This window comes from Dermacentor andersoni, chromosome 1 (assembly GCF_023375885.2).
Source record: "Dermacentor andersoni chromosome 1, qqDerAnde1_hic_scaffold, whole genome shotgun sequence".
Lineage (NCBI taxonomy): Eukaryota > Metazoa > Arthropoda > Arachnida > Ixodida > Ixodidae > Dermacentor > Dermacentor andersoni.
The window spans coordinates 82,070,396-82,096,607 of NC_092814.1; the positions used below are offsets into that span (position 1 = coordinate 82,070,396).

The 26,212-nt window shown below is 46.1% G+C and overlaps 1 protein-coding gene across 1 annotated transcript in view; it reads right to left on the reverse strand.

Annotated features, from left to right (window-relative positions):
- Nucleotides 1-7,006: 7,006 nt before the first annotated feature.
- LOC126546080 (uncharacterized) overlaps nt 7,007-26,212 on the reverse strand; it is a 40,175-nt gene continuing 20,969 nt past the window's right edge. Inside the window, exon 2 of the mRNA XM_050194167.3 lies at nt 7,007-14,691. Within this exon, the coding sequence (XP_050050124.1) occupies nt 13,925-14,691 (767 nt within the window). The 3' untranslated portion in view covers nt 7,007-13,924. The remainder of the gene's footprint in view (nt 14,692-26,212) is intronic.

A 26,212-nucleotide genomic window follows, 5' to 3' on the forward strand; every position in this document is an offset into this window, starting at 1 on the left:
TTGTTCGTCTACATTGATATAGATATATCCGGTACCTGACGTGATAATAATTCACCAGTTCGAGGGCCCCCTGTCATACGTGTACACTTAAGAAACGCATATAGCGAATGCAAAGCGGTACCCCATCCGGAACGTCGGAAGAAAAATAAACGTTTGTGCACGTTCGTCCGTTCTTTTCAATTCCATTCGACCCGATTTGCATTTGATTTCGAAATTCACAATTCGAAAGGGTCTAACATTCCTTTCTGTTTGGATGTAAGTGATAGCAACACTTACTGCGGTCAGGGAGAAAGACAGATTCATAGGACTGCTCTGAGTGACGCTGCTGCAAAAGATCGGTGGTTAGAGACACGAGTTGCTATGAAAACCCATGGAGTAGGTAGCTTATGCTCAATAATTTCAGGTCAATCAATATAAGCATGCCCCTTCAGGCAACTTACGATTTCTCGGCTTCGGCTTAACAATTTATTATTGCATTATCTAAGCATGTTTGCATCCCTTTAAAACGATATGTGGTGTTCTGTTCGCCTTCAACACTGTGCTCCTTCAACGAACACGGCACTCTACGTGCATTGGGGAACTTGGAGTTCATGTATTTTCTTACTGTTATTGTGGTGATGTGGTCGATACGCAGAGCTTAGTTGTTTCTCGTTTACGAGTATTCTAGTATATATATGACTTGAGTTCTATTGTTTCTATGATAACACCCAGCCATTATTCGAAAAAAAAAAAGAGTCCGTTCTCGTGGGTATATTCCCCTTCAGTAAGACAACAACATAATATGAGTAATATAAACATGGTTAACCTTATTGAGACGTGCCCAATACATTATTACCTGTGTTCTCCAACCTATCTGTGGGCGTGTAACTCTGAATAAGAAGCAATCATCAGCGCAGAATTACTTCTAATAACAAATTAATAGACAACAGTAGCATTTCGCACGACGTGCACGGTCCGCACCGAAGGAGGAACACGCACATGCCGTTTGGTTTACAGTTTGTATAGTACAACCAAATCGTTTGCACTAACTTTATTGCCAAATATTGCACGCTTCTAAGATTTGTATTTGTAAATGAACAACAAAAGAGTCACTTGTTCAGGGAATGAGCATTTCACGTTCTTGCCAAGCAAATTATTTTAAAAAAAGGGATGAAGGTGAACTTTTAGCCTCCACTGTGAAGTCTTTATTCATGACTTGGTCATAGGCTATATAGTTGGCGTATTGTTCTAGAAAACCAAGTGTCTGCAGCGCGAATAAACAGGACATGAAGGCACACACACGGCGATCCCGCGGGTGCATCAACGCCTGCGTTCGTGGTTAGACGCACGTTAGCTCACGACATACGTTAACCTACGTCGTTGGTGTGCCTCCATGACCTGTTTATTTGCGCTGCAAATATTCAGTTTTCCTTCACACTCTATCGCTTCCTTTGGGTCTCCTGTGTCGCATGTGTGTGGGCGGACCAGTTTCAGCGATCGGCCACGTGCATGCGAGAACACGTATCAAGGTGTACATTTGTAGGAATCGAATATAGAGCTCGTGTAGACACTGTTCCCGTAGCTGAGATGGCCGAGGCATCTCGCTGCGCTGTTGCCGGGTGGAACACCACAGTTGCTACTCGAGCACCGCTGGGTTCCCGCGGCCCCGTTTGAACCTTGCTTCATTCTGCAAATACATCAGTTTCGCGTGTTCATGACTCAGCCCGTTTCTCGGCGGGCTGTGCCGGGCTTACCCTGAGAAAGAAATGTGGCCCGCTTAGTACTGCTGAGTGTCATGACGAATCCTTGGTAAAATCCTCAACCCTCGTGATTAATTACTAAATGTGCAATAAACAGTGGTAGCAGGAGCTTGCGGGCAATTTTCAAAAGATGGCCAGATCCGGACGAGAAGACGCACCGAGGTGGAACGGCGCTGAGCAGACCGTGCGTATTACTGGCGAAAGCCATAAAGATGGTGTGGTAGAGTCCTAAATTTGTAATTAATTACTAACTTTGCATTGAACTTTGATAGAAGAGCGGCCCGGCAGACTTCGGAGAGCCTTCCCAAAACTTCCAGCGGTATTTACGTACAATTCTGCAGACTCGCGAGCTCTGTGAAAAGTGCACCATCTGCAAACAATTTAACTTAGAAATTCCGATTTAGAGGTTTGCTCTCATCTGATACTGTTCTTCATCTATGTCTACTAAGAGTTTGCGTAGCTCCGGTAAAGTTATCTTTTGTCTACTTTGTTCGCTAGTGTGCCTGTCGGCGCGCCCGTTATGCGTTGCTGCGTAGACGAACTTGCGAACGGTGGTTGTTGGCTTCAGTGATGCACCTCTCTGCACCCTGACACATATGTACCGGAGAAACTATGTGAAGCACGGAAACGCAAGGAAGGGCGAACAGGGGTGTTACATTACCTCTCTAATGCGGGTCAGACTCACAGCACACCGGCGTTTTTGGATTTTGCCCTCACCCGAATCTGGGCCAACAAATGCATCCGCGACGTCCTACTCAGTATATAGAACGTCATAGTCACAGGCATGGCGTCCTGGGGACGACGACAGGAAGTTTACATGAGAAGGCCTGCTGTTCCCGTCTTCTTCGTTTTTTTTTCTGCTTAAGACAACCTCGGTTTCACCATAACAGCCACTGCAATCGTCCGTCTTGCGCTATCCGTAGTTTTGGATCCGTTCCACAATTACGGAATGAACGTTGGTTTTATTTCCGAGCAGTCACACTTGGATGAATGGAAGCATATTTTTTTGTGTATCACTGGCACTTATTCACTTCTGCATTTAATGTTAGATTTACGAAACAGGAGTATCGGTGCGTTTCGTACGGTTTCTTTACAATATGTTTATATACAATAATATTTCAAAGCCAAGGCCGATCGCATATCTCGCTTACGATCGAATCCACAATGAGCTCTAGCAAAAAAGAAAAAAAACTTTTTCCATGTAGCAAAGCGAGTGATAAATGCTATATATATATATATCCAGCCAATCAGCGGTGGTCGAAATGAACAGTTTTGGTCCCACCAGCCTGACATTTCGGCCTGTTCATTTCGACCGCCGCTGATTGGCTGGATCTATACGAGTGAGCAGGAGGCTGGCTGCGGGCCCATGCCTACTTCTCGCGTCTATGACTGAGCTGAACTCGCGTTAAGCTGAAGTCTGAACTCGCATTATGTGACTGGTGGTGATTACTAAGGCTTCAGTTGTGCAATGTTACTGCGAAGGTATAGCAGAAACGCGGTCGGCTGCTCCGCAAGTAGTGCGGCTCCCATTGTCTCCCTCCAAGTGGCGATCTCCAGACCAGTATTGAGCGGCTCTGCCTTCTATAGGATGGACGGCCTCAGTACAGATATTTTGTGTTTTTTGCTCGCATAACTTACGTGGACATGAAGCGTGACAGCCTTTGCTGATGATTGCGACGACAGCGATTATGTGGATGTTCCGAACTACGCTTGCGCAAAACTTACTCGTGTTCTGGATTCTGGATTCCTTACTGTAATTTGCTGTGTCGACGTGGCGCGCCATATGTGGCGTCGACAATACTGAAGGCCATAATCACGGCTGTTTTTTGAGACCGCGATGTACGGAAGGTTCTAGCACACAATGTAAGGACGTCACACCAACGATGTCTGTAGTGAAAAGAGGTCTCGCCTTTAACAAGTTATTCTGCTATTAGCCGTACCTCGACATGTTCTAGAGCTACGGTTTCCGGTTCAGTACCTAGACACGCCTTGACGAAGCTTCTTGTCACTTAGTCTTCGAAACAACCTAAAAAAAAGAAAATAACGGCATTCCTCAGAAACGAAGGCAGGCGACGTGATGAATATGTATCCCTGATTAGTATGTATGTATGTAAGTATGTATGTATGTATGTATGTATGTATGTATGTATGTATGTATGTATGTATGTATGTATGTATGTATGTATGTATGCATGTATGCATGTATGCATGTATGCATGTATGTATGTATGTATGTATGTATATATGCATGTATGCATGTATGCATGTATGCATGTATGTATGTATGTATGTATGTATGTATGTATGTATGTATGTATGTATGTATGTATGTATGTATGTATGTATTCAAGTATACCCCTCAGCTTCAAACGTCCCGTTTAGATTATTCCATGCAGAGCGTAATAAAAAACTGCATGAGCTCACGTTTCTAAACTTGTCAGTTGCTCCACCTGCCGCTCGTTATACGAGACAAAAAAACAATACAAAGCAAAACAAGGCTAGCCCCGCATGTTATCAATTTCAGAAGGACACGACTGGTACAGAAAGCACCGGCTCGGGACGAAGCGTTTGCAACGTTCCCTTTTACTGCGACAGCGGGCAGACAGCGTTGCTAGTGGACCGATAAGAGACCAGTTGCAGGGTGCGTCAGGCGAGCGCTGCGAGTGACTCCTCTCGGGGCGTCTCGCGTTCCGTTTCCCTACTCCCGTGGCGGCATGGTGCGAAGCGCGCGGCGCGCTTAATAAGCGCAGCGGCGGCGGCGGCGACAGCCAAGGCTGCAAGGCGTCCCTCGCTGGCAGACAGCGGCGCTGGAGGGCAGCAGGGCCGGTCATTACAAAGCGGCCCGACCATCCATCATTCGCACCGCTGTGAGTGGCACAGCGACCGAAAAGGAGCAAGAGATTTGAGCCGGCCGCGATTTCCCTACAGCCCGAGCTCCATCTCTGGTCGCTCGAGGTCCCCGCGACACCGCGCGCGCGCGCGCGCTGGCTAATAAATAGATAACATCGGGAGGCTCCTCTCTGGGCCGACTTCTTGGGGCGCCCCAAAGAAGTATAAATGGTCAATCATTAAACACACCGGCAGCCGGGCACCCCCCGCGATGACCGCCTTCTCGTTGCTGGCGTGGCATCCATCAAGCGACATATGCTTTCGCGGCGCGCGCGCATGCCTCTTGGCGGGCGGCACAGCGCGGGCCAACCATTTGTTGTGGCTGCCCTCCGAGCCCAGGCGCTCCCCGGCGCCTTATTTATGCCCCGCGCAGTCAGCCGCGCTTCTTGGTTTTCTTTCGCTGCCTCTTGCGTCATCGCAGGCACGGAGTGGATCAACGGCAAAATGCGAAATGCTCCTAAATTTCACAATTGCGCGGACTCGACCAGCACTGATGATGCTGCCAGTCGCAGAGTGGCGAGGAACAATAGCAAGCAGCCGGGGTCGCCTAAGAGCGCCTTTTTTTGTTTTTGCTTCACCCTTTGGGAAGGCCCTTGTTGCACAACCGGTCCTGACGTTTGTGCACAAGCGAGCGTTCGCGATGAATGAAAAATGACAGACGTGCTCTTTAACGAGTTCTGCTTCTTCATTATTTTTACTTGCAAGCCGAGCTGCTACAGGCATTCTTAAGGCAGGACGCGAAGCTAATGGCAACTTGCAATGTTTGTCATCGTTGTTTTAGAATTACGACTGCAGTCAACCTTGTTAACCGAGTTGCACTTAATGGGCCTGTAGCTTCCATTTTTAGGTTGTAAACGGACCCAATGCATGTTTACAGAGGGCGGAACGGTATGCCAGATTTTTTGTGAGCAGCGGACCTGTTATCTAACTCGTTTCACGAAAATTTGTTGATGCGTTATTCACACGTGGCCCAAGTTGAGAAATGATCTTGTTGCAATCGTAAATCATACCTTGCCCTTTCGAGAGTTTCCTATATATCTTTACGTATCTCAGGGTCACGCGCCGATCATGCTGCCAGATTATTGCCGCTAACAGCGTCTTTTATAGTGCGTAAATACTGGGATGAGTCACCTGACTTGCCCAAGCAACAGGCACGCCATTTTACACCTTGTAATGAATATACAAATGAGCAGCAGTTGAGGCAGTATAATGACAAGGCTAACAAAGATTTACAAACCACAGCAGACAACTGTGATTTTCTGCGCATGGAGTCATTATACCACTTGTTGTGATAGACATTAAGATAACAGGATGTTTGTAATATGTCCTTCATGTTCGCACCAAAACATTACCGCCATTTGACTTTGTTTCTGCGTTAGCATTTCTAAGTCACTTAATGTATTTGCTCACCTGATATCAGTGACTCACGGATCGCAATGTTGTATATAGCATTCAACTCAAAATCTCATTGAGCACAAGTATTCAGTGATATACTCCAGTTTCGCATTGGTTGTACTGTATACAGTTTGTGCTTGCATTTTCTTTTTAAGCACAGAAACAGAAACATCCTTGACCGAGCCTACCAAAGAACTTCCTCTCAAAATTGTTAACAGAACTCACGTCACTACTGGCAAGCATTTGCATCATTTTGCTCCTTTATGTCGATACTGATTACCTCCGAGTCTCGTGAAAGTTCATATAAGTGCGCTTGTATCGTCCTGCGTCCTGGTTGCGCTGCCCACCCCTAGGAACATGTTCATATAGCGTACATCCACTCTGCTCACCCCCTAAATAAATTACGAAAATAAAGTCATGATCTTTCTATTTTTTATGAGCGACAGGTTATCATTGTTACTGGTCGCTTCGGACGCTTATCCCCGGCACAAGTATAGCAGCCTTACGTGGCAGCTGCTTCTCAGTGCCATTACACGGGATCATGAGTGACACGGCTGCTTTGATAAATGGCTATCCCTAGTACAATGTTTATCCTAACAGTATTCATACATAAATTCGAGTATTTGCGTAATGGAATACCTTATATACCGAAGAAGCAACTTTCTGTAAAGATGACTCCTTAGATAGAAAAAGAAAAAAGAAAGGAGAACTCATAGCCTTTATTGTTGTCAAAATAAAAACCCCAGTAAGCAGTTATGTATTCGTCGTATATCTTTTCACATGTAACATGCACTCACCAACAGGCGGAGTGTTTGCTCCCTTCTTACGTTCAAGCACTGGAGTTGCTGAGTGATCGATGCCGAACGCTTGCAGTTTCATAACTTAAAATCGAAGCGATCAGTCGTGAAACTACAAACACTTTTTCTTGTTGTGTGTCACTCCATGCGCATATTTTCAACAAAAAAAAAACACAGTACTCAAAATGCATGTTCGTAAAAAATAGGGACATTTATTGCTCAAGATGCAAACTCTAGCACAGGAGAAACTTCGAAACAGATGCATAGAAAGGGGAAAGTGACTATGTATAAGATCAAGTTGAACAGCATGTTTGATTTCCCCCAATTTAGAACAACAGCTTTGTTCAAATCTTTATTTTTTTGCATTAATAAGTGATTTTACTGCACAGAGCATCGAAAAAAGAAAACGACCTGCTCGTTGCAAAATTCATACAGGTGAGTTTGCAGAGCTTTCCACTCTACAGATAGTACAGGCAGCTTTCGCTACAAAGCTAGAGAAGCCAGCAGGTATACATTTGTAAATAGCAGACACATTTGCGGTCGCCAAAGAAAATGAACAAAGAAAGTAGAGCGTAACAAACTGGAGTCATGTGACAGCCCAATTTCTTTAGGCTCGAGCATGTTCCCTGCACAATAGTACTGGAAAACTTTCATCATAAGAAGCCTTTCTGGAAACCATTTGATTGACTAATGATGAGTTACAAGCGGAAAAATAGAGCTGTGTTTTTGCAACAACTTTTTGCAATAGAGGCAAAGTTTGCCTCCACCATTTGACGCAGCTGTGTTGAAAACAGTACTGCAGCTACATTTTCTAGTACTTTACAAGGTAGTGCAGAACTGGCTCGTTTTCAGATTATGCGATGCACAGCGTTTTGAGCAATACACCTAAAAGCTTTTGCTTGAGAATCCCGAAACATTGGCGCTTACAGCTTCGTGTTTAGAGGGTCTGCACTATTGCAGACGACGGTTAGGAAGAAAGTACCTCAGCTGCAATCTGTAATTCTATCGATGTGTGACAGACTCAACGGGCAGTCGAAATTATTGCTCAGCCTGTTAATTTTACAACAGTTCCTTTCGAACCGTGGTGACACGCTAGGATCTACTGACGACAGCGGTAGTTTGCTGCGCCTTAAAAGTGCGGCGTCACATGCCGCACAATTTACTTCTATCCAGCAATCACAGCCAAAAGATATGGTTGCAATACCAACGGTATGTATACATTTGGCTCGGGCCTGGACTCCTTGAAATGTAGAAATAGTACGCATTCATATATTTTTCGAACAAATGAGTACGTGCTCGACCTGCAATAAAATACACATAAATTACGTCTGACGAGCAGCAGCGTTGTGATAGGTGCTTCTATACGGACGCACTTCAAGCATACTGGTACCATGAGAGAGAAAGCACATTCTACGACTTCCATCGCGACATACTTATTGCTATATATAACAGGTTTAAACTCCTTCAAACATGTCATGCATGATGTCGTGCATCAGGCAGTGTTCGGATGACGGACGTCGGGAAAGGCGCAATGCATTTTTCGCGAGTGTTTACTGCGTCCAGAAGGGACGCTTCCATTCAAAGAAAGGGCTTGACAACATGAAAAAAGAGGACGTTGCTCGTAACGTGTTTCGGTGAAGAATTTTTTGCGGTCATGATGTCCCTGCAGCCCCAACATGTCACCAAGGAAGTCGCAGCATACTTAGTTCGCATTTCAGTAAATTTTCACAAAAGCGAATGGTGTAGTCATCTAAATATGAAAGGTGCAGAAAGTGGTACATTTGGCTGCACCTAAAGCTGTGTCGTCGCTTGAATAGGCTAGAAAGTACATTTGTATATTCGGTCATGAATAGAGCCAGTATGATACTCCACTGGTTTGAATAATGATTTAAGTGTTTTTTTTTAGTAGTAGCCGACTCGGTGCTGTGAAGTTGCACAACAATAGCATAGTTGCATACAGTGTAATAGAACATAAGTATTGCAGTTCACCAAAAGCAATTCTACCCGCACCATTCTTTTGTTTCCTTGACTACTGCTAGAAAATGTGGGCGGCCTTGGATCTGACACCTCTGTATGAGAGCACCAATATTTTCGCATTTGCCAAGATTAATAGAGCACCCATACACTAGAGAGAGAGCAAACATTGAAACATACGACGGGTTTTTATGTAATGACTTGGTACCCTATAGCCACAGATGTTCAACCCAAGTTTTGTGGCAGCCTTTACCAAAACTCCACACTTCAAGAGATGCCAGAAACTTTACATAATACATATGAATATTATTCACTGCAGAAACACTTCATGCAATAATGAAACAATACCATTTCGCAGTTTCTGACATCACAACACAGGATATAGGAAGGAATTTCTTTTTGTAGTCCGTTTTATGAAGTTATTATCAGAAAAAGTGTGCAAGTAGGTTGTCCGTCTATGGCATGATAACGTTTCTAATAATTATTTGTGTCGTCTTGCTAAGGAAGTATCTTTGTTTCCGCCTTTATGTTTCAGATCCAGGCCTATTACAAGTGATGATAATACACAGGACCTCAAAGCTTATTTTTTTTTAGTAGGCGCTGCCATAATCATTACTCTATGCAATGAAGTGAGATGACGTCAGTATTGCGAACACATTCAAGCATCAGTTTCCAATAATTAAACAGCTACAATGCATAGTAAATCGTTTTTCGTTGTATAAGGTCCAAAGAAGAGCCACGCAATGTATGCAGTCGACATGCTGCTGGTAAGATAAATCTAAACGCGCACAGTCTGTTATGTTTTCAAACCTGACTGATGTCATTGACTGAAGAACGCAGTAGTGACGTTGACCTACTGCTTCAAAAATATTTTTTTTAAATAGCCTTTACTTTTGCGTTCTAGGCGTACCACCTTTCTTGCGCGTATGACTGTCCCAAGAATGTGCTCTGTATTGTTATTTTGTGTCAAAACGAACCTGCGCTGCTATGAACGTATCTTTTGATTGGCTAGTGCTGTTTTGGACCTACTATATATTCTAAATCAAATCAAAATTTATTAGATGAGTATCTGCGACAGGGAAACAAGCAGACGCCATCACGAGAGTAACAGCACACAATACGGGGTGATAATTTTAAGTTCTATTGAATTAAAAAAAAATAGTCTGTTGCAGATAGCATAATTCTTGTCGTTGAGCTGGATTATTCGCAGCGGCGGGCATTACTAGTATGAGAAATCGAAGCAAATATTCAACTTCTTAACAAAGATTGAGTAATTAACTTTTAATGAATTATTACATATTGCAATCTCCGAATTGTAGCCGGTGAGTTTGCAATACGTATCCACTTCCAATAAATTTCCAGGATGACAGCAGTTTCGAGAAATAATTTGCCAAAGTGTGGGAAGAAATGCATGGGCGTTCCAGTTTATTCTGTTCTTCAATACATAACAGAACACTTTATTAAAAATCAAGTGGAACAATAGTAAATCTTTACGGCGAGTTTGATGGCGCATGTCTCCAAACTGGTGTCATTATGTAACTACATTACAAGTGGATATGCCTCGCAAGCTCGCCGGCTACAATTCGTAGATTACATGTGCCATAAAGTAATTAATGAAGTTATTTAGTGAATTTTTGCTAATTATACGAACATGTGTTTGACTTTCTCGCGCAAGTAATGTTCACCTCTGAATAATGCAGCTAAAGGACTATAATTATGTTATCTGCAACCGGGGGTCTTTAAATATTCCAGAAAACTTAAAAATGAACAACCCGTATATTGAAAGACCTCGATCCTGCTCAAAAGTGGGTCATCTTTAGCAACTAGAATAAGGAAAAAAAGAGCGAATAGTAAATTACAAACTTATGATAAGTAGAATGACAGTGACAATGGGATACCTTCCCTACTGGCGTTCAGAAGACAGGGCAGGTTAACCACGAAGCACAATTTCAACACAACGCATAAGAAAGAGACATGTTTGTAGTCATTGACATTGATGCGCTTCTTCTTAAAAGATTCCAACATCAGGGCGTAGACCTAAGCCAAGAATTATCTTGGTGCTGAACGCAACTGTGTTGACCGATAAGGTATCCAGCTTGAACATCGGGGAACGGTCAGCTGGTGCAGCGATCAACATATTCACGCCGAGTCTTTGTTTGGCACTTTCAACGTTAGCGTATCCCGTACGGAAACAAAACTGGACGAAGTTTGGGAAAAATTCAGTGGGGAGTCGTAGTGCCATGCGTTCATTCGCCGCTACTGCTAGCTCTGCCAGCTGATTTGTCCTTGCTAAATAATACACGAGGTGCCTTAAATCCGGCTGCGAAACAAGCTTTTAGCCTGATTGTGCTGGCCAAATGGGTTGCACCTATTTATAATTTTTTTTTCTTCACACGCGAATAGAGCACCATAGAGTATTTCATTTTTTTGTGCTGTAAGTATTGCTTTAAGGATTATTTCTTCGCACGTGATGACGTATCACCACAACAGGGAAGATTGTCATTTCCTATACACGGAAGGAATTATTGCTTATAGGATTGACGCGAACGCGACGTCCTGTAATTCTCAATGGATTGTTCACGCTTGCATTCGTAAGCAACTACCTGTTTAAAAGGAGTCACACGTACTGGTGCGGACATGCAGTTCGCCGATCTGTGTTTTATGAGCCCAGAACACTCAAAGTGATTCTTATTACGTCGCGAAGTATCTGTACATTTACCCCTCAGCGTCTTTGTGAAGTTACTGTTTCTGTGCAGCTTGTGGCTGCGCGGGTCCAACCTTGGAGTGCCTGGTATTCTCACGCAACTTTATTACTTCAATAACGATATCGTTCTCAGAAATGTTTGCAACAAGAACACATTAGTTGTCTGGAACTTTCACCACATCACCTGCTCCTGTTAGCCCTTAAGCCGTTACGCATTTAGAATTTGTGGGCGTGCGGGTACGGTCTTTAATTTATAAGCTACCATTGCATAACCGCTAGATTAGCGTTTTGTATATAGACCAATAAGCTAAACGGTACGGCCACGGTTGACGCTTTCTGTGAACAGAATTGCTAAGACGTCCTTTTGCAACTCGATGTGGGAACATGAATGCTCCTTCGTCCAGCTCGTACAAAGCCATTTACTGACCTGCGCACTTTGTAGTCATAACAGTAACGTACTTAACTGCTAAGAAGCCGAAAGTCTAATATATGACGCTCACGTATTGAAAGCGTACGCGATCGACGATGAGGAAAGGAACCTCGCGTGAAAGTTTGACTGGCATCTAGCAACATGGACTATCACAAAACTGCTAAGTCGATGGTCGTAGATTTAGGAGGAGGGAAAGAAATGTTAAGCTGTGAGTGAAACGAACACACGCGCGCAAGTAGCAGTTGGGATACATGCCCATGGAAGCTTTTCTCCGCGCTCATGAGACTCGTAGCTGGCGGGAGCTTTCTTGTAGTCGTGTGTGTTTGTGTGTGTGTGTGGGTCTCTCCCTCTCTCTCTTTGTGTGTGCGTGTGCGTGTGCGCATCTGTGTGTCCGATGCCAGTTGCTTGGGCCACAAGCAGCGTGCCAGGTTGTTCCGTCATTGTCTTCAGAAGCCCGTCCCTCACGTCCGACGCCGGCCTTTGATCACGCGTACGTTTTCGTGGTCTAAATATACTTTGAGACCTTGCAATAATATACTCTACGTGTCTAGTGAGTAGTCTTCGTACTTGCGCTAAATCTGACTAGCACAGATCTATGTCATTGTTGCAAATAAATGAGTATATACAGTGAAACGTGCAATATTAAGTCAGCGTGTATATAAACAAACACCTATTTGGCTAAATAAATACAATGAGCTCAATAAATATCACCTCTATGTGCACCATTCTTCTAGAGCTATCGCAGTTTTCGCACAAGCGCGCGCAAGCCTTTATCGATTCTTGCTTCGACGCGACAGGTTCCCTGCCAGGCTCGCGATCCTTCGCGGATTCTGACTAGACGCGTCAAATCGTTTGTCCTCGGATTCAGGCGCTGTAGTTCGCCGACGTTATTCGTATTGCTTTTGGTCCGGGTGCTCAGGGTAGCATGCGTGCCGACGCTTATTGCTGGAGCGATTTTCAAAATGAGCGTTCTTTCAAATGCTACCATGTGGCTTGCATTTATCCTGGCAAAATAAAACAAAAATGTAATTACCATTGCATAGACGCTTACGGTGGTTGAGGTTATTGCTTCGTTTGACTGCGTCGTGCAACTTACTATAGCTGAAATTCTTCGTTTTTTTTTTTTTTTTTTTCGGCCCAGGCGTCGCTTGGTGCCGGTGGCTATGGAGGGCATCGACGACAGCACAACGCGTGAAAAAGTGCCCGGCGGCGCCACTTTTTATGGCATGTGCATTAAAGCAAACAGCTTCACCGTGGCGATCGATGCAAAGCAAGCTGCAGGTGTTTTTGTTTTCGCCGCTACGCCGCAGTGATAAGTGCACGCCATTTCGTAATGGGCGAAACTAAGCGCCCTCTTTGCCTTCTGCACGTCGTCTCCCAGCCGTGGCACTTTGAACTTGCGTTTTGACCACAGGGTCCCGGATAGCTACGTGAATGCTAGTGCAGGCAGACAATTATGAATCGAAGTTCGCTGTTACTCGAGACTCGTAACAACAAGCAAAACAAAAAACCAGGGACCTTTCAAACTGTAACAAAGACAAACATTTCTTGTTTCGTGGCTGCCGCCCAACAAGAGAGAGGAATGGGATGAAGAACCCAGCGGTGGTACTTTGACATTTAAATGTTTTGTTATGAATGATGAAATGTTTGCCTTGTTGTACAATGTACTGAAACGATTATATTTTGGAGGCCACACTCGAAATGTTTCTTGCGGCAATGGCACGTACGTACACCTATACAGCGGTTTGGGTCGAAACCCACATTGCAAACCCTGACACCAGCGTGCCTAGCGTTTTCATGCTTTGCGTGAGCTGCGGCCGAGTATCAGGCAAAAGAATTAACAACAGTGACGAGGACTGCGCCCCATCGTGCAGATTCGTTGATTGGCAGGCCGCTGTTTAGCCTGCCAGTACACAAGAACGGCGCGACCGAATCGCGATGCCCCTCGTGGGCCCACTCAGCGCGGCCGGGTCTCTTCCGATGGGAAGGCCGCAGCTTACAGCGGTTGCAGGCCGTCCAGCGAGTCGTCCACGGACCAGGAGACGCAGCCGTCCTCTTTGAAGCAGGCCGACTCGAGGTGCTTGTTGAGGTAGGACTTGAGCGCGAACGACTTGTGGCAGCGCGCGCAGCGGAAGTGCTTGAGGCCCGAGTGGGTCTGCATGTGGGCGCGCAGGTTGGAGCGGTCGGCGAACGCCTTGCCGCAGTGGGCGCAGCCGAACGGCTTCTCGCCGGTGTGCGAGCGCATGTGGCCCTGCAGGAGCCAGGGCCGCGAGAACGCCTTGCCGCACACGGGGCACTTGTGGCTCAGGTTGTGCGTCAGCACGTGCATGGCCAGCGCCGGCATGGACACGTACACCTTGGCGCACGTCGGGCACTTCTTGGCCAGCTGCGAGTCCGGGCTGCGGTGCGTCTGCTTGTGGCGCGACAGGTTCGACGAGGTCGCGTAGTGCTTGCCGCACTCGCCGCACGTGTAGCGCGGCCGCTCGGGACTGCGCTTGGCGCGGGGCGAGCTGTCGCGGCCCTTGCGCCGGCTGCGGCCGTCGGCCAGGGGAGGCTTGTTTTCGCTCTGGCTCGGCGGGGGGCTTGGCTCGGACACCACGTCGACATTGCTCGCCACGTCCTCGTTGGCGTCGAAGTGGAAGGCCGGCGACAACTCGTGGTACTCCTTCGCCTCGGCGCCGGCCGGGCTCGGGGCGCCGTCCGGTAGCACCGTCACGGGTGCCAATCCGGTACTCCCGCTTTCGTACGCCGGGCTCGAGTAGTCTGCGTGCAAGAGACAGCACATAAGTCTATTTCAGCTGTGCACTGCACGCAAGCACAAAGAGACACTCGCTCATCGACTTTACCGGCTTTCTGCCACCAACGCTTCAGATAGTTTCAGCTCCTGTCAACTGTGCCACTCGGCAAAGTGCAAGAGACGCACGACGTTTAAGCACCGCAGGAACCAAATCCCCGAGGTCAATTTATTTTTGCTCCTTCGGCTAATTTATTCAAGAAAATTTTATGCAACTAAATGTTTAAAACAATTGCACCCGATGTAGCCGAATAAGATATCACAACGGCATTACTGCTGCAGCTCAAGGAGTAAACAACACGTAAGTTAGACCACTGCGGCGATGTGCTTTCTACAGGAATAGTAATCGCCGCGTCGAGCCTGCAGTCGAGAGGCACGGCGCGCAGAAAGGTCCGTTCCATTGCGTTTTTTTATTCCTTTAAGGATCACAGTCTGGTGGTCCATACGACGTGCCACCACGACTGTTACGGAACGAAGCAACAATCGCATTTTTTTTTAATTTCTTTCGACCGTACTGCCAATTGCCTCACACTGCTCAGTGCACGCTGTCCACAACGCGTGGACGCTGCCACGACATGGAACCGTCGTTGGACAGGAAGACAATTGACAGTTTCAGTACAGTGTAAAGTGCTTGCGTACGCTAGCGGGCGACGCAACACTAGCGACACTAGCGCTATATCGTACGCAGGAGTGCACCTAACCTAACGCCAACGCGAACGACTGTTACTCGATCTATACGAAAGTTCACATATCAGTAAAGCAAGTGCAGTCGAGCTGATCCGATGCTGTAAGCTTATTGTTCGCATAGTGCCAATTATGGTGGCACCGACGATACTTTGCTGTTTCGCAAATGATAATGATAATCGCAAAATTTAGTTTGTGCTGCCATTTATACAAAATACTAATTACAAGCAAAGATTTGAAGCCTATGGCTTCTGAGCTTGGGGAACGTGCGTGACTTGTGGCGCGCGCAGAGATATCTCCGAGGTCACGTATACAGCTAATACAGCGTCTCTCACTCAGTATAAAGCGCCGAAAAATCGAGAACAGGTCTCAAAAGCAGCGCCTACTTGTCACTAATGCTAATGTCACTAATCATGACACAAATATCAAGCAAACATAAGCATCAGTTAGAAAACAATGAGCTACACAGCGCAGGACGATGACTTGATAGATCCGAAACGGACGGCAGCCACTTCGACGAGCACCGCCGTGTTCACGTACGCAAGGTTTCTCTTACGTGTGCTAGTGCTGAGCTGTAGTTGAATGCTAAATGCCCGGCCTCGCCTACTCACTGGGCATGTGCAGTGGGTATCATAGCACGCTAACACCAGGTCGTTGCGTTTGCTGCTATAAGCCATGCTTAAACTCTGTAGTACGTACTACGCTCGCAGCGTTTCTGGCGCTTTGAGTTCTAGCACGACTGTTTTCACCGAAGGTCTTATGGCTTCAATGGTCATTCTGTGCCTCATGTCATGTTCGAACACGAATCTAATTGCCGCAGTCAGGGCTACAATTCCATATAAAAGGAAGCGGTCACGCGCGAGCATGGCTTTTGTTTGTCTTTGTTCACTATCTTCATTCAAAACAGACTTGTGCAACAGTGCTATCAAGCCGCAAATGTGTGAACTACACAAAGAAAAAAAAAGATGAACCCATACTGCCTGGTATTTTCAATCCTACCCAGTAATATCTCGTTCAGTCCCAGCCGTTCATCCTTTCCAACCCACGATGCATTGCTGCCCACTTCTCAGGGACAAAGCTTCTCCCCTTAGCCTTTCTTTCTTTGTGGCATGCACCATTTTTTTTTTTCTTGCGAACATATCTTTCTAGGTTAGTGGCCTGGGAACAGCCTCGAATGTTTCTACTGTGGTTTTAACGTAGTATATTTGTGACTCAGTATATAGTTTTGTAGGAAAAGCCTTTTCATTTGGCACAAGTCGTTTGCAATGACGAGTTTTCGAACGGGCAATTTCGGACCCTGATTTTTGTGTTTCCACACTATCCGTGAAGCGTACGGGTAGCGGAAGATGACAACTGAAAGGAAAAAAAAAGAATTAAATCAAATCGTTGTACAGGAAGAGCCGCCACCCAATTCGCGGCACTCGGATGTCTAGGTACTGAAGGAGGGAAGGGTTGGGACAAACGCACTCTTCCAACAAGGCACGCGGCCTAGAAGAAAAAAATCGTTGAACACGAGAAAAGCCCTACAAACGATCTTATAGACCTCTAACGATTTCAGCGAGCGAAAACAACCAAATAAGAACCACACTAACACAAAGAACTTGGGGCTATAGTGCCGCTTCTTTGGAGAAGAGATGACGAAGAACGGTGAGAACTTGTAACCGAAGTACGTATATGCTAACACGAGACGTACTAGCTTCAGATGGTGCTCACGGGTAAATTGGTTTTTAGTATACGAAAAAATAAAGCAGCTATGACACTTGACGGTGAAAACACAATGGCATTAACTATACGCGGCAATCATATTTAAGTTTTCCAGAATTTTTTTTTAAATAACCTGTTCCATATAACATAGTTCGAATCTTTGAGCTGGATTATTGAGGGCGGACAATCCTTGCGTGACAAATATAAACACATATTCAACGAATTAAAACAAATCACTAATCAAGTTCTTAATTAATCACTTTGCGGCACATATTGAAATTTACGAATTGTGTCCGGTGAGGTTGCAAGACGTATACACATGGAAGGAATTTCCAGAATGACACCAGTTTGGAGATATGCGCCATTAAGCTCCCCGTAAAAATGCACTGTTGTTTCACTAACTTTTTCAACAAAACAATCTTTTATGAACTGAAGCATTAAGGTAACTGGAACCCCTGTGTATTTCGTCCCATACTTTGGGAAACAATATCTCGAAACTGGTGTCATACTGGAGATTCATTTCAGGTGGATACGTATTGCAAGCTCACCGGTTACAATTCGCAAATTGCAATATGTGCCGTAAAGTAATTACCGAATTAATGAACTTTTGTCTACTAGTTGAATATGTGCTTCAATTTCTCGTGCGTGTAATGTCCGCCTCTTCGAGTAACACAGCTCAAGGACAAGAATTACGCTAAATGCCACCAGCGAAATTCACAAATTCTGGAAAACTTAAAAATTATCACCCCTTATATGAGGGGGGACAACGATATAACAAGGCACGAGCTGCCATTCTAAATCAAATATTCATATACGAATTGATATATAAAAAGAAGAAGAGAACCTTTAACGTGTCCGAAAGCCCGCACAAATAATAAATTATAGAAAAAGACTCGGTATTCAACTACAACATACAAACTGACATAATTGCGACAGGAGGAGTGCAAGCGGGCAGACGCGACCTTAATATAGCCTGCTTGAGTAAAGGCATGGCTGTCCATATTCTGTTCAGGTCTCACTGCCAGGTGGTCCGCATGATTCCAGAGACTCGCTGAATGCAACCTCAGGCATTTGTTCGCCCACACAGGCCTAGAATGGGCCGCGCTGCACCCAGTCAGTGTCGTTGTTTTTAACATCGACTCATCTTTTGCTCAATGCGGAGCGGCTGGCAACTGCAGCTCTTAGTTGCAGTTGACCCAGAGGCGTAGGCTCCCTTTAAGGAGTTTTACCGCGGCGCCAACTCCGATTTTTCCCGTCCAAATACACGGAAACCACAGAAATGCGGTCATGAGGCAACCACTAGACCGATTTGAATGAAAATCGTTGCATTTGCGAGATGAAGTTGAAGTTTAGCAAATGTACATCGCCTGTTTTAAAATTTAGGGCTTCATGTATATTGCGAAAATTGCCTCAAATCGGTAAGTTTCAGAAAGATTGAAGCATGAAGTTTACAAATTAGGAACTCTGCACCAAGAACAGATATGGCAGTTCGGTATACGGCATCTGTTAGAGCAACTAAAGGGGAAAATTTTTTTTAACGAGTTCACAGCTTAAGTGAAACTGTTATATTGTTTACGAGGGTTTCTTAAGCGTTCTGCTAACAAATTATTGCTATATTTTAGAGCGGTGTATATTACAGCAATTTCATCCGCTTTCTTTGCATTAATAGGCGCTGTTTACAGAATCGTGATATCTTTATTTATTACTGTGTTACAGAGTTGAAAACTTGGCACACCAGATTTTTCTTTTAAGTTCACAATTTTCTATTTCTGTAAAATAATTGCCGTTGTAAATAAAAGCTGGTGCCTGTAGTCGCGAGATTTTAACGTTTTCTTTTAGATGCAGCAAAGAACCTAATGAAATTTGGTGTCATGGATGCCCAGCAAAACTATTTGTCCCTTCTCATGTATTTAGTCTAGAGGTGCTGCTAATAAGTATAGTGCGCCTTACCCATGAAAGAAAAGACCTAGGTAGCTGTAATTTGCTGTATATATTGGCCAATTTGTCTATATTGAATGACGCAAAAATGACCCAAATATGTTTCCATTCTATTTTTCTCATTTAGGTTCAAATTCAACATTGCAGCACCTCCAGCAAAGTTCATTGTGGCCGAGCTTAGGACCATAATCAACTTCCTGTTTCTCTAAGGCAAATGTGCAAATCATATTCATGATGAAATGTCACAAGCTTTGGGTGATAGTGGCTCTTCATGTGGTGCTGCATGTTACAAGTTGTTTTACCAATTTATAAAGCTTGCCAATATGAGCCAAAAGTGTTGATACATAACTTGAAATATCACGACTTCGTGTCATTATCCCCGTCGACTGAGGAACGAGAAAGGTTGCAGGGATGTGGTTCTCAAAATTTTTCACAACTGAACAAGAAAGGAAACGTGTCAGCATATTGGAGGCTGTTTTGGAGCATTTTACAATAATAAATCAGATTTACCAAACAAACTGGTAACTCGTGACGAGACATAGATCTACTGCTTTGAACCCAGGCCAAAGCAACAGTCTAAGGAAAACACGCACAGTGAATTCCCCAGACCAAAGGAGTTCATTGAGCAAAGGTCGCTGCAGAACTAAAGGGCAACATCCTGCCATGTACTAGCCTCCCGGTTAGCTCAGATGGTATTAAGCGACCACCCTGGATAGGCGTCGGTTCTGGCTTTAATCTCTGAACCAGAATTAGTTGTTCGACTGCGCAGCACTCTTTCTGAGAAGCACATATACTTAGTAAATTTGTGCTACTCCCGGATGGATGAGAATATGTCCTTACATTAAAGGTGTTTTATGGTGGCATGTTGCAGGGTTGGTTGGTTCGACTTCTTGAGACTGCCTACATTTACATGAAATGGCGCAAGATTGACCGAGCTAAGAAGTGCTGGCGGACGTGCCAGTCCCTTGTGACAGGTAGTGCAAAGCTGCAGCGTAACGCTTATACGTGTAGCTGCGGTGGAATCACGTATCATTATGTTAGAAAGGCATACACGAGGTCCTGCACTACGTTGACATCCCCACACAACGTTTACATACGTAGATACGGTGCGATACACGTCTCGAAGCGGCTGTCTGCCTTCACAAGACTCTTCATTTGGATGAACAGGGGTAAAACAATGCACCCCCTTGTTCGACCAACGTTGATTATGTTCAGTCTCCACAATCTCCTGTATACCCCTGTTTAGTTTGCACTTCAAATCAGTTTATCAAATCAGTTTATTCAAACATCGTAAGATGCTTAGGCGCGTGGTCAAAAAGCCCTGAAAAGCCTTGACTCGGGTCCGTGCACTCTACAAGGCATACTGTGGGAAGCGCGGTATGTTAAAATACACCCAGTGAATTTGCAGGACGCAGCTGCTCACGGACAGAAATGGGCACAAAAATAAATTGTGGTATAAATAACGAACGCAAGCAATATCAGGCTGGGAAACATGAATGATCTGGTCCAACTTTTGCTTCATGTTTTTTATTTCTAAATATCAGAATTCACTCCTGTCACTTGGGAGCTAGCTAGTGAATTCCAACAAGAGGTGTAGCTCAACAATAAATCCTTCTTGAAAAATGAACAAGGGGGTCAGAGATGCCAGCAGAAAAGCAAGCGTTGTAATTGGCACTACTTGCCGCGGTTTTCAGTAGCCAAACTTCTCAATGTTCCGCAGTCAATAACCAGCCGCAGCATTCGTAAAAAGCCCTTCGCATGAGCGCACATGAGTACTCACGTATACTGCACTGAGCATGTCTACGATAACTGCATTGGTACAGTCAACACGGCAGAACTGCTATGTACACTGTACGCCTATATACCTTGTACAGTGTGTGTATTTCTTTAGACTATAGAGATTTATAAAGAAGGCTGTGAGCGCAGCGAACGTGGAGTTATTGCAGAGGAGTCATAAGTCAAACCGAAGTTGATGAGTGAGGGGCGGAGTTTAACATTAAATCAATGTGCTTGGTTCTAGTTGTCGGGCTACTTAGTGGGTCGGGTATGGACATGATGGGCTGGTGGCCTTGTTTATCTTATGGTAGTATTAAGTAACACGCAATAAACTTGTGGATCTCGTATAGTTATGACACATTTTCATCTCCGACAAATGAAAGGACAGCTCGGGTGGAGCGATCGTCGCTATGATTATGCAAGGCCTGCGACCACCTGTGCGTAACTTCCTCCTAGTTTTTGTAGTAGTAGCAGTCTCTGACGTCGCAATGACACATAGCTACTCTGGAGGGATTGACCTCTGAAGTTTATCGAGGACTTGCTTAACTCTTTTTTTTTTTTTCAGACGCTCACGACCTAACACAAGTATTTCTACATATAAGTTTGTCAACATTGCAAGAGGGCAACTGGCGTCCGCATTAAGCTTAGAAAAACGTCGCAAGTCTCGCCGCCATCATTCTGCGAATAATATTGGCACGACCGGCATACCAAGGCGCGCATTGTTACTGCTCAGCGTCTTATTGTTCTTTACATGAAATACGACTTCGACGACGCAAACGGAATCCCACAGCTCCTCGATGACTCCACAAGCGAGGCTGCGCGTTTCAGTCCTGTCAAAAAGTTATTTTTATGACTGCGGCTTCGCTGTCGCCACCCGCTTCTGGATTGGTGCTCGAAATGGCGAGGAAATTCTCTTCCCACATGCGCTTCCGACCGTTTCCAATGACATCCGACTGACGTTTAGGGCTTTAATTTACGACCTTCAGGGTCTATTGACCAGACACTCTAGATGACATCAGCTCAGATCAAGATCGATTCCGGGAACGCCTTTTACGACCGCATTATAATCTCAACGCAGCCGGAAAACCCGTCGCTTCTTCTTCCTTTTCTTTTTGATCTCGTCCCACATGATTTGTTTACTTCAGCACGGTCCGAGCGAAAGCGTAGTCTTTCCATAGGCTGCCCGTAAAGCTGGCGAGCGAGCGCCGGCGTTTTGACTCCGGTCGCCTCGCATGCTCAGTGAAACCAACAAACACCCAGTAATGCGTTCGCAAACACTGGCCCCTCTTTTCTCCTCTTCCCCACACTGCACAGTTCTGTTTGTTTCGTCTGTCGCGCCGTGTATAAACGTTCCAAAGGTGTCCCAGCTCCGCTAGCCTGTAGCAGCGCTCTTTCGCCATTGCTAGGTTTTGCCTACGCGTTCTTTTAGTTGGCTCTTTTTTCCCCAGCCGCCATCGTCGTATTTTTCCTCTATTTGTATCTCGGGCTTACACCTCCCGATGATGTACTCCCTCCGCTTTCGCCGCAGCCTTTCGCGTGTTCCGCGATAAGCGACACGGGCATTAGAGAGATGAAGCTTTTAGCCTCGCGCTCGCCCTCGGCGGCCGCTTCCTCATTGGCCTCCCTCCTTATCTGCCGCTCTTCCCGGCGTCCCGCGAGGCGCGCGGCCACGCACTGCCGCCGAGCAGCGCGGCCCGCAATCGATGGAGCTGCTCTGCCGCCACGGTGCGCGCCGCGGCCAGGATTTATTCCAGCCCCTCCCTTCTTTCCCGCTCGTACGAGTCCGATCAACAAGTGACCTTTTGTTTGTTCGCCTGGCCCCTTTACGGCGCAGCGTCGAATATGGCTCAGGGCGGACAGAAGCCGGCCGGGGGCGCAACAAGCGCTCAGTAGCAGCGTTGCTGAAGGCACTGCCACGCGAGGGACGAACGAGGCACGTGCAAAGCGTAGACGCAGCCTGCCCAACAACGAACAGGTTGAGACTGGGCATCCGTGGTCCAGTTTGCGTGGATCTTGTTTTCAAGCGCTGTGAATTTCGCTATCTCCGATAGGAGGACGTCATGCTGCTAGACCTTTCTGCCGGCGAGAAAAAAATAAATGCTGCGCTCGAAAATAGAGGAGCCACGCGTGGTGGATCATGGGCGCCTAGTTGCATGTCGCGACTGGCTGTGTCCACGCTCTGCACGCTTTGCAATGCCGCTACAGGCGCCGTAAGTGAATTGGCCTCTCGGCGAGCCTCAGTTTGGAAGCGATTGTAGGTCTTCTACTTGATTATTGTCCACCAAGAGCCCTATTTATTAGGTTAGATTTGTTTCAGACGAATCATAAAAAAAAAGAAAAAAAAAGGCACTTGGACGTGAAGTTGGTTTCATAATAAACCAGAATGACCATGAAAGAGCGTAGGTTAGGGCGTTGGGTAAGAGCACTGAGCAAGCCATTTAAATGAATTCGCTCCGTTGAACCGGTCATGTACACCTGTGACGAAAAGTATACGGACCACAAGCTCGCCGCAAGATCTGAGTTTATTCTTAATTTCTAACGCACACACTAATTTGAAACTGGAAAGTCAGAAATGCCAAGTTTGTATAGCACTTCTCGATTTTAATCTACATTCACAGGTGCAGAAGAATATCGCGGAATCCCTGGTACAAGTACTTTTGCTCAGAGGAGTACTTTTTTTTTTGTACTGAATTAATTGACATACGCGAAGATACCGCACGACATTTGCCGTCAATCTCAGATACCTAAACGCTTCCTACTCTATATGTTCTTTGATATCAATTTCTTGTGCGCTGCATTTTTCAATCTGTTGCGCCAGCCTAACAGACACATTCAGAGTGCCAGGGAGGCTGGTTGGATGAAGAAGATAACGTAGTGGCTGGTGCTTTTTTGTTTTTCGCACGGAGATGTCATGGCTGCCTAAACAAAACCAGTTAGTCTTTAACTGCGCATAGCGCAGTCCAGATGTGTTATGAATTGGTTCATTGCTGCCCGTAGAAGAACTACTACTTCCGACTTTCTGTAACTTTTCGCAGCACAGCCTCATGCTACTAGTTCGCAGGAGAGGCGCGTAACAGACTGTGACAGAAAATGAAAAGAAAAACAAAAGTGCTCAGGTTTTCGGGGTACAGATTGACACTTCTCGTGTGTGATGACACACGCTCTTCCTTCGCGTTTCTTTACTACTGGTGGAATCGAGGCTTGATGGAGTGTGCGCCGCGCCTGTCTCTTCTTTCTGCGCGAGAAAACACAAAAGTGAGAAGGAGAAAAGGCGCGGCGCGGTAAAAGGGAAGTTTAGCGGGCGGTCCACTGTTGGGGAGGCCGGTGATCGGGTCCTGCGAACATCTCCATCTGGCGAGGCTCCGCCGCGCGGCCAACATCAACAAGTAGTGGCCGCTACTACCGCATTTCTGTTCGTCTGTCGCCGCTCAGGGCGGCCCCGCACATACAAAGCAGTCCGCTGCCAGCGGCTGACCCAACTTTTCCGTCGAGCTCTTTGAGATGCTTCCGGTGCCGCGCTCGCCCCCTCGGCACAATGGACTCGGCAGCGGACGTGTTTCGCCCAGCGCGCGGCGCCATCTCCTCGGCGATGCTGTTGCTTCCGCGGATTCTCCACTCTTTCCGTTGTTCGCCGTGCACTTCAGACTGGCTTCTCTTTTTCCTGCTGGCTCTCGTTGCCATAGTCTGCGCCCTACGACCGCGGGCGCACTGGTGATCGTAATATAGGCACTCTCCCGGTGACAACGCACGTGGCAGTGTCCGCACGGTCGATGCGTCGTGCCTCGGAAGAAGCATTCAGCGCATCTGCTTCAAGACATCCGTTAGGAGGCGAAGACTGCGGGGAGCCTCGAGGCATGCGGCAACGAAACCCTGCTAACTGATGCTGCGCGGCTAGACAAAGCAGCGAAAAAAAGCGCGGTCCATGTTATCAAACACATGGCCCCGACAACGTCCAAATGCGTTTGCCATCGAAGTATAGGTCAGAAATCAGAATTACTGCAGCTGGTCTTACTCTATCGGCTTCTATTCTTGGTCTCCTTACTGCGTTACGGTTGTGCGGAAAAAAAAATAGAGTTTAATTTTCTCTTGTTACATTTATCATTACATTTTTCTTCTCATTACTTTTCCCAATGCTGATTACGATCTTCAGAAACCTCCAGAGCAGACTACTTAGTGATGTGTGTCGGCAGCTAGGTGCGGCCTTGTACCATGCTTTCTGTGTGCAAATCTCCTTTGTGGAATGCGAGATGCAGCGTTTTTTTTAAATTTTTTTATTGAGACAGCGGTGGAGAATTAGTGAAAGAAAGCTGGTTGTCCGGGCCAATGCCGTGTGCAGGAGCAAGGCGGTTAGAAAGAAAAAAAAAGGGAAAACGAGGCGCGGAAGATGGTAAAGTCGGAGAGCTATGCATGCTGTGTAGTGTATGGACACCAGTATTGGGGCATGGAAAGCATTGAGATGACCTACAGTCAAGTCCGTTCGCGCACAAAAATCTAGGGAGCGGTCTTGTTGCGCAGCGCGTAACAAGTTCCACTTATATAACCGTGATCAGAGGAGCTTGCACGAATAAAGAAAAAAAAAAGATTGATTACCTTACAAATTATCCAGCCGCCTACGTGCTTAATAAAAATTAAAAAAAAACCAGGTACAAGAAACAACCTGCACTCGTCTGACGCTCTTTTCATCTTGGACTGTTCCGGCAGTAAAACCACGCCCATCAAGTTTGCACAGCTGATAAACATGTTTCCATGAGAGGAAGCTTCAAGGCCTCTGAGAGCTAACGCTACGTGCGACTACATAAACACTAAGAAAAAAAAATTCACATGTCAAACAAGCAACTAGGAATAACAAAAAGCATATACAGACGCAATGACGGCAAGAATTTATTTCATACTGAGGCTAAGCCGACAACTGAGCACTGGGAGTAGTGACTGCACGCACACGACCGAGGAGCTCGAGCTTTATTAACAACCGCATGAAGCCAATGGAAGTCTTGGCTTCGTAAGATAGGCAGCAGGAGGATCGCCCAGATAAAAGCGGCGTTGGAAGGAGCACCATCGAGCACACTCACGCACTGCCCAGTCGCAGGAAGGAACACTGCGCGCTGTTGTTTCGGCTCCAGACAGATCAGAATAAAACATGCAGTTGCCAGAGGATTTACTCGCCGCGCACCTCGTTTTTGCTAGCTGGGACACGGCTGGCTCCGCTATTGTTTCAGCTCTCGTTCCTTGTTTTATTTCTGTCCCGCGAGTAGTGCCGAAGAGGAGGAGAGCTCGCGGCAGCGGGCCAGCTGTTCTTCGGCGGGTGAAAGCGGGAAGGGCGCGGGGCGCTAAGAGGATTCCGCGCTCGGGATACACCGCTGAAAGCCGCGGCACGCGCGGGGAGGTAGG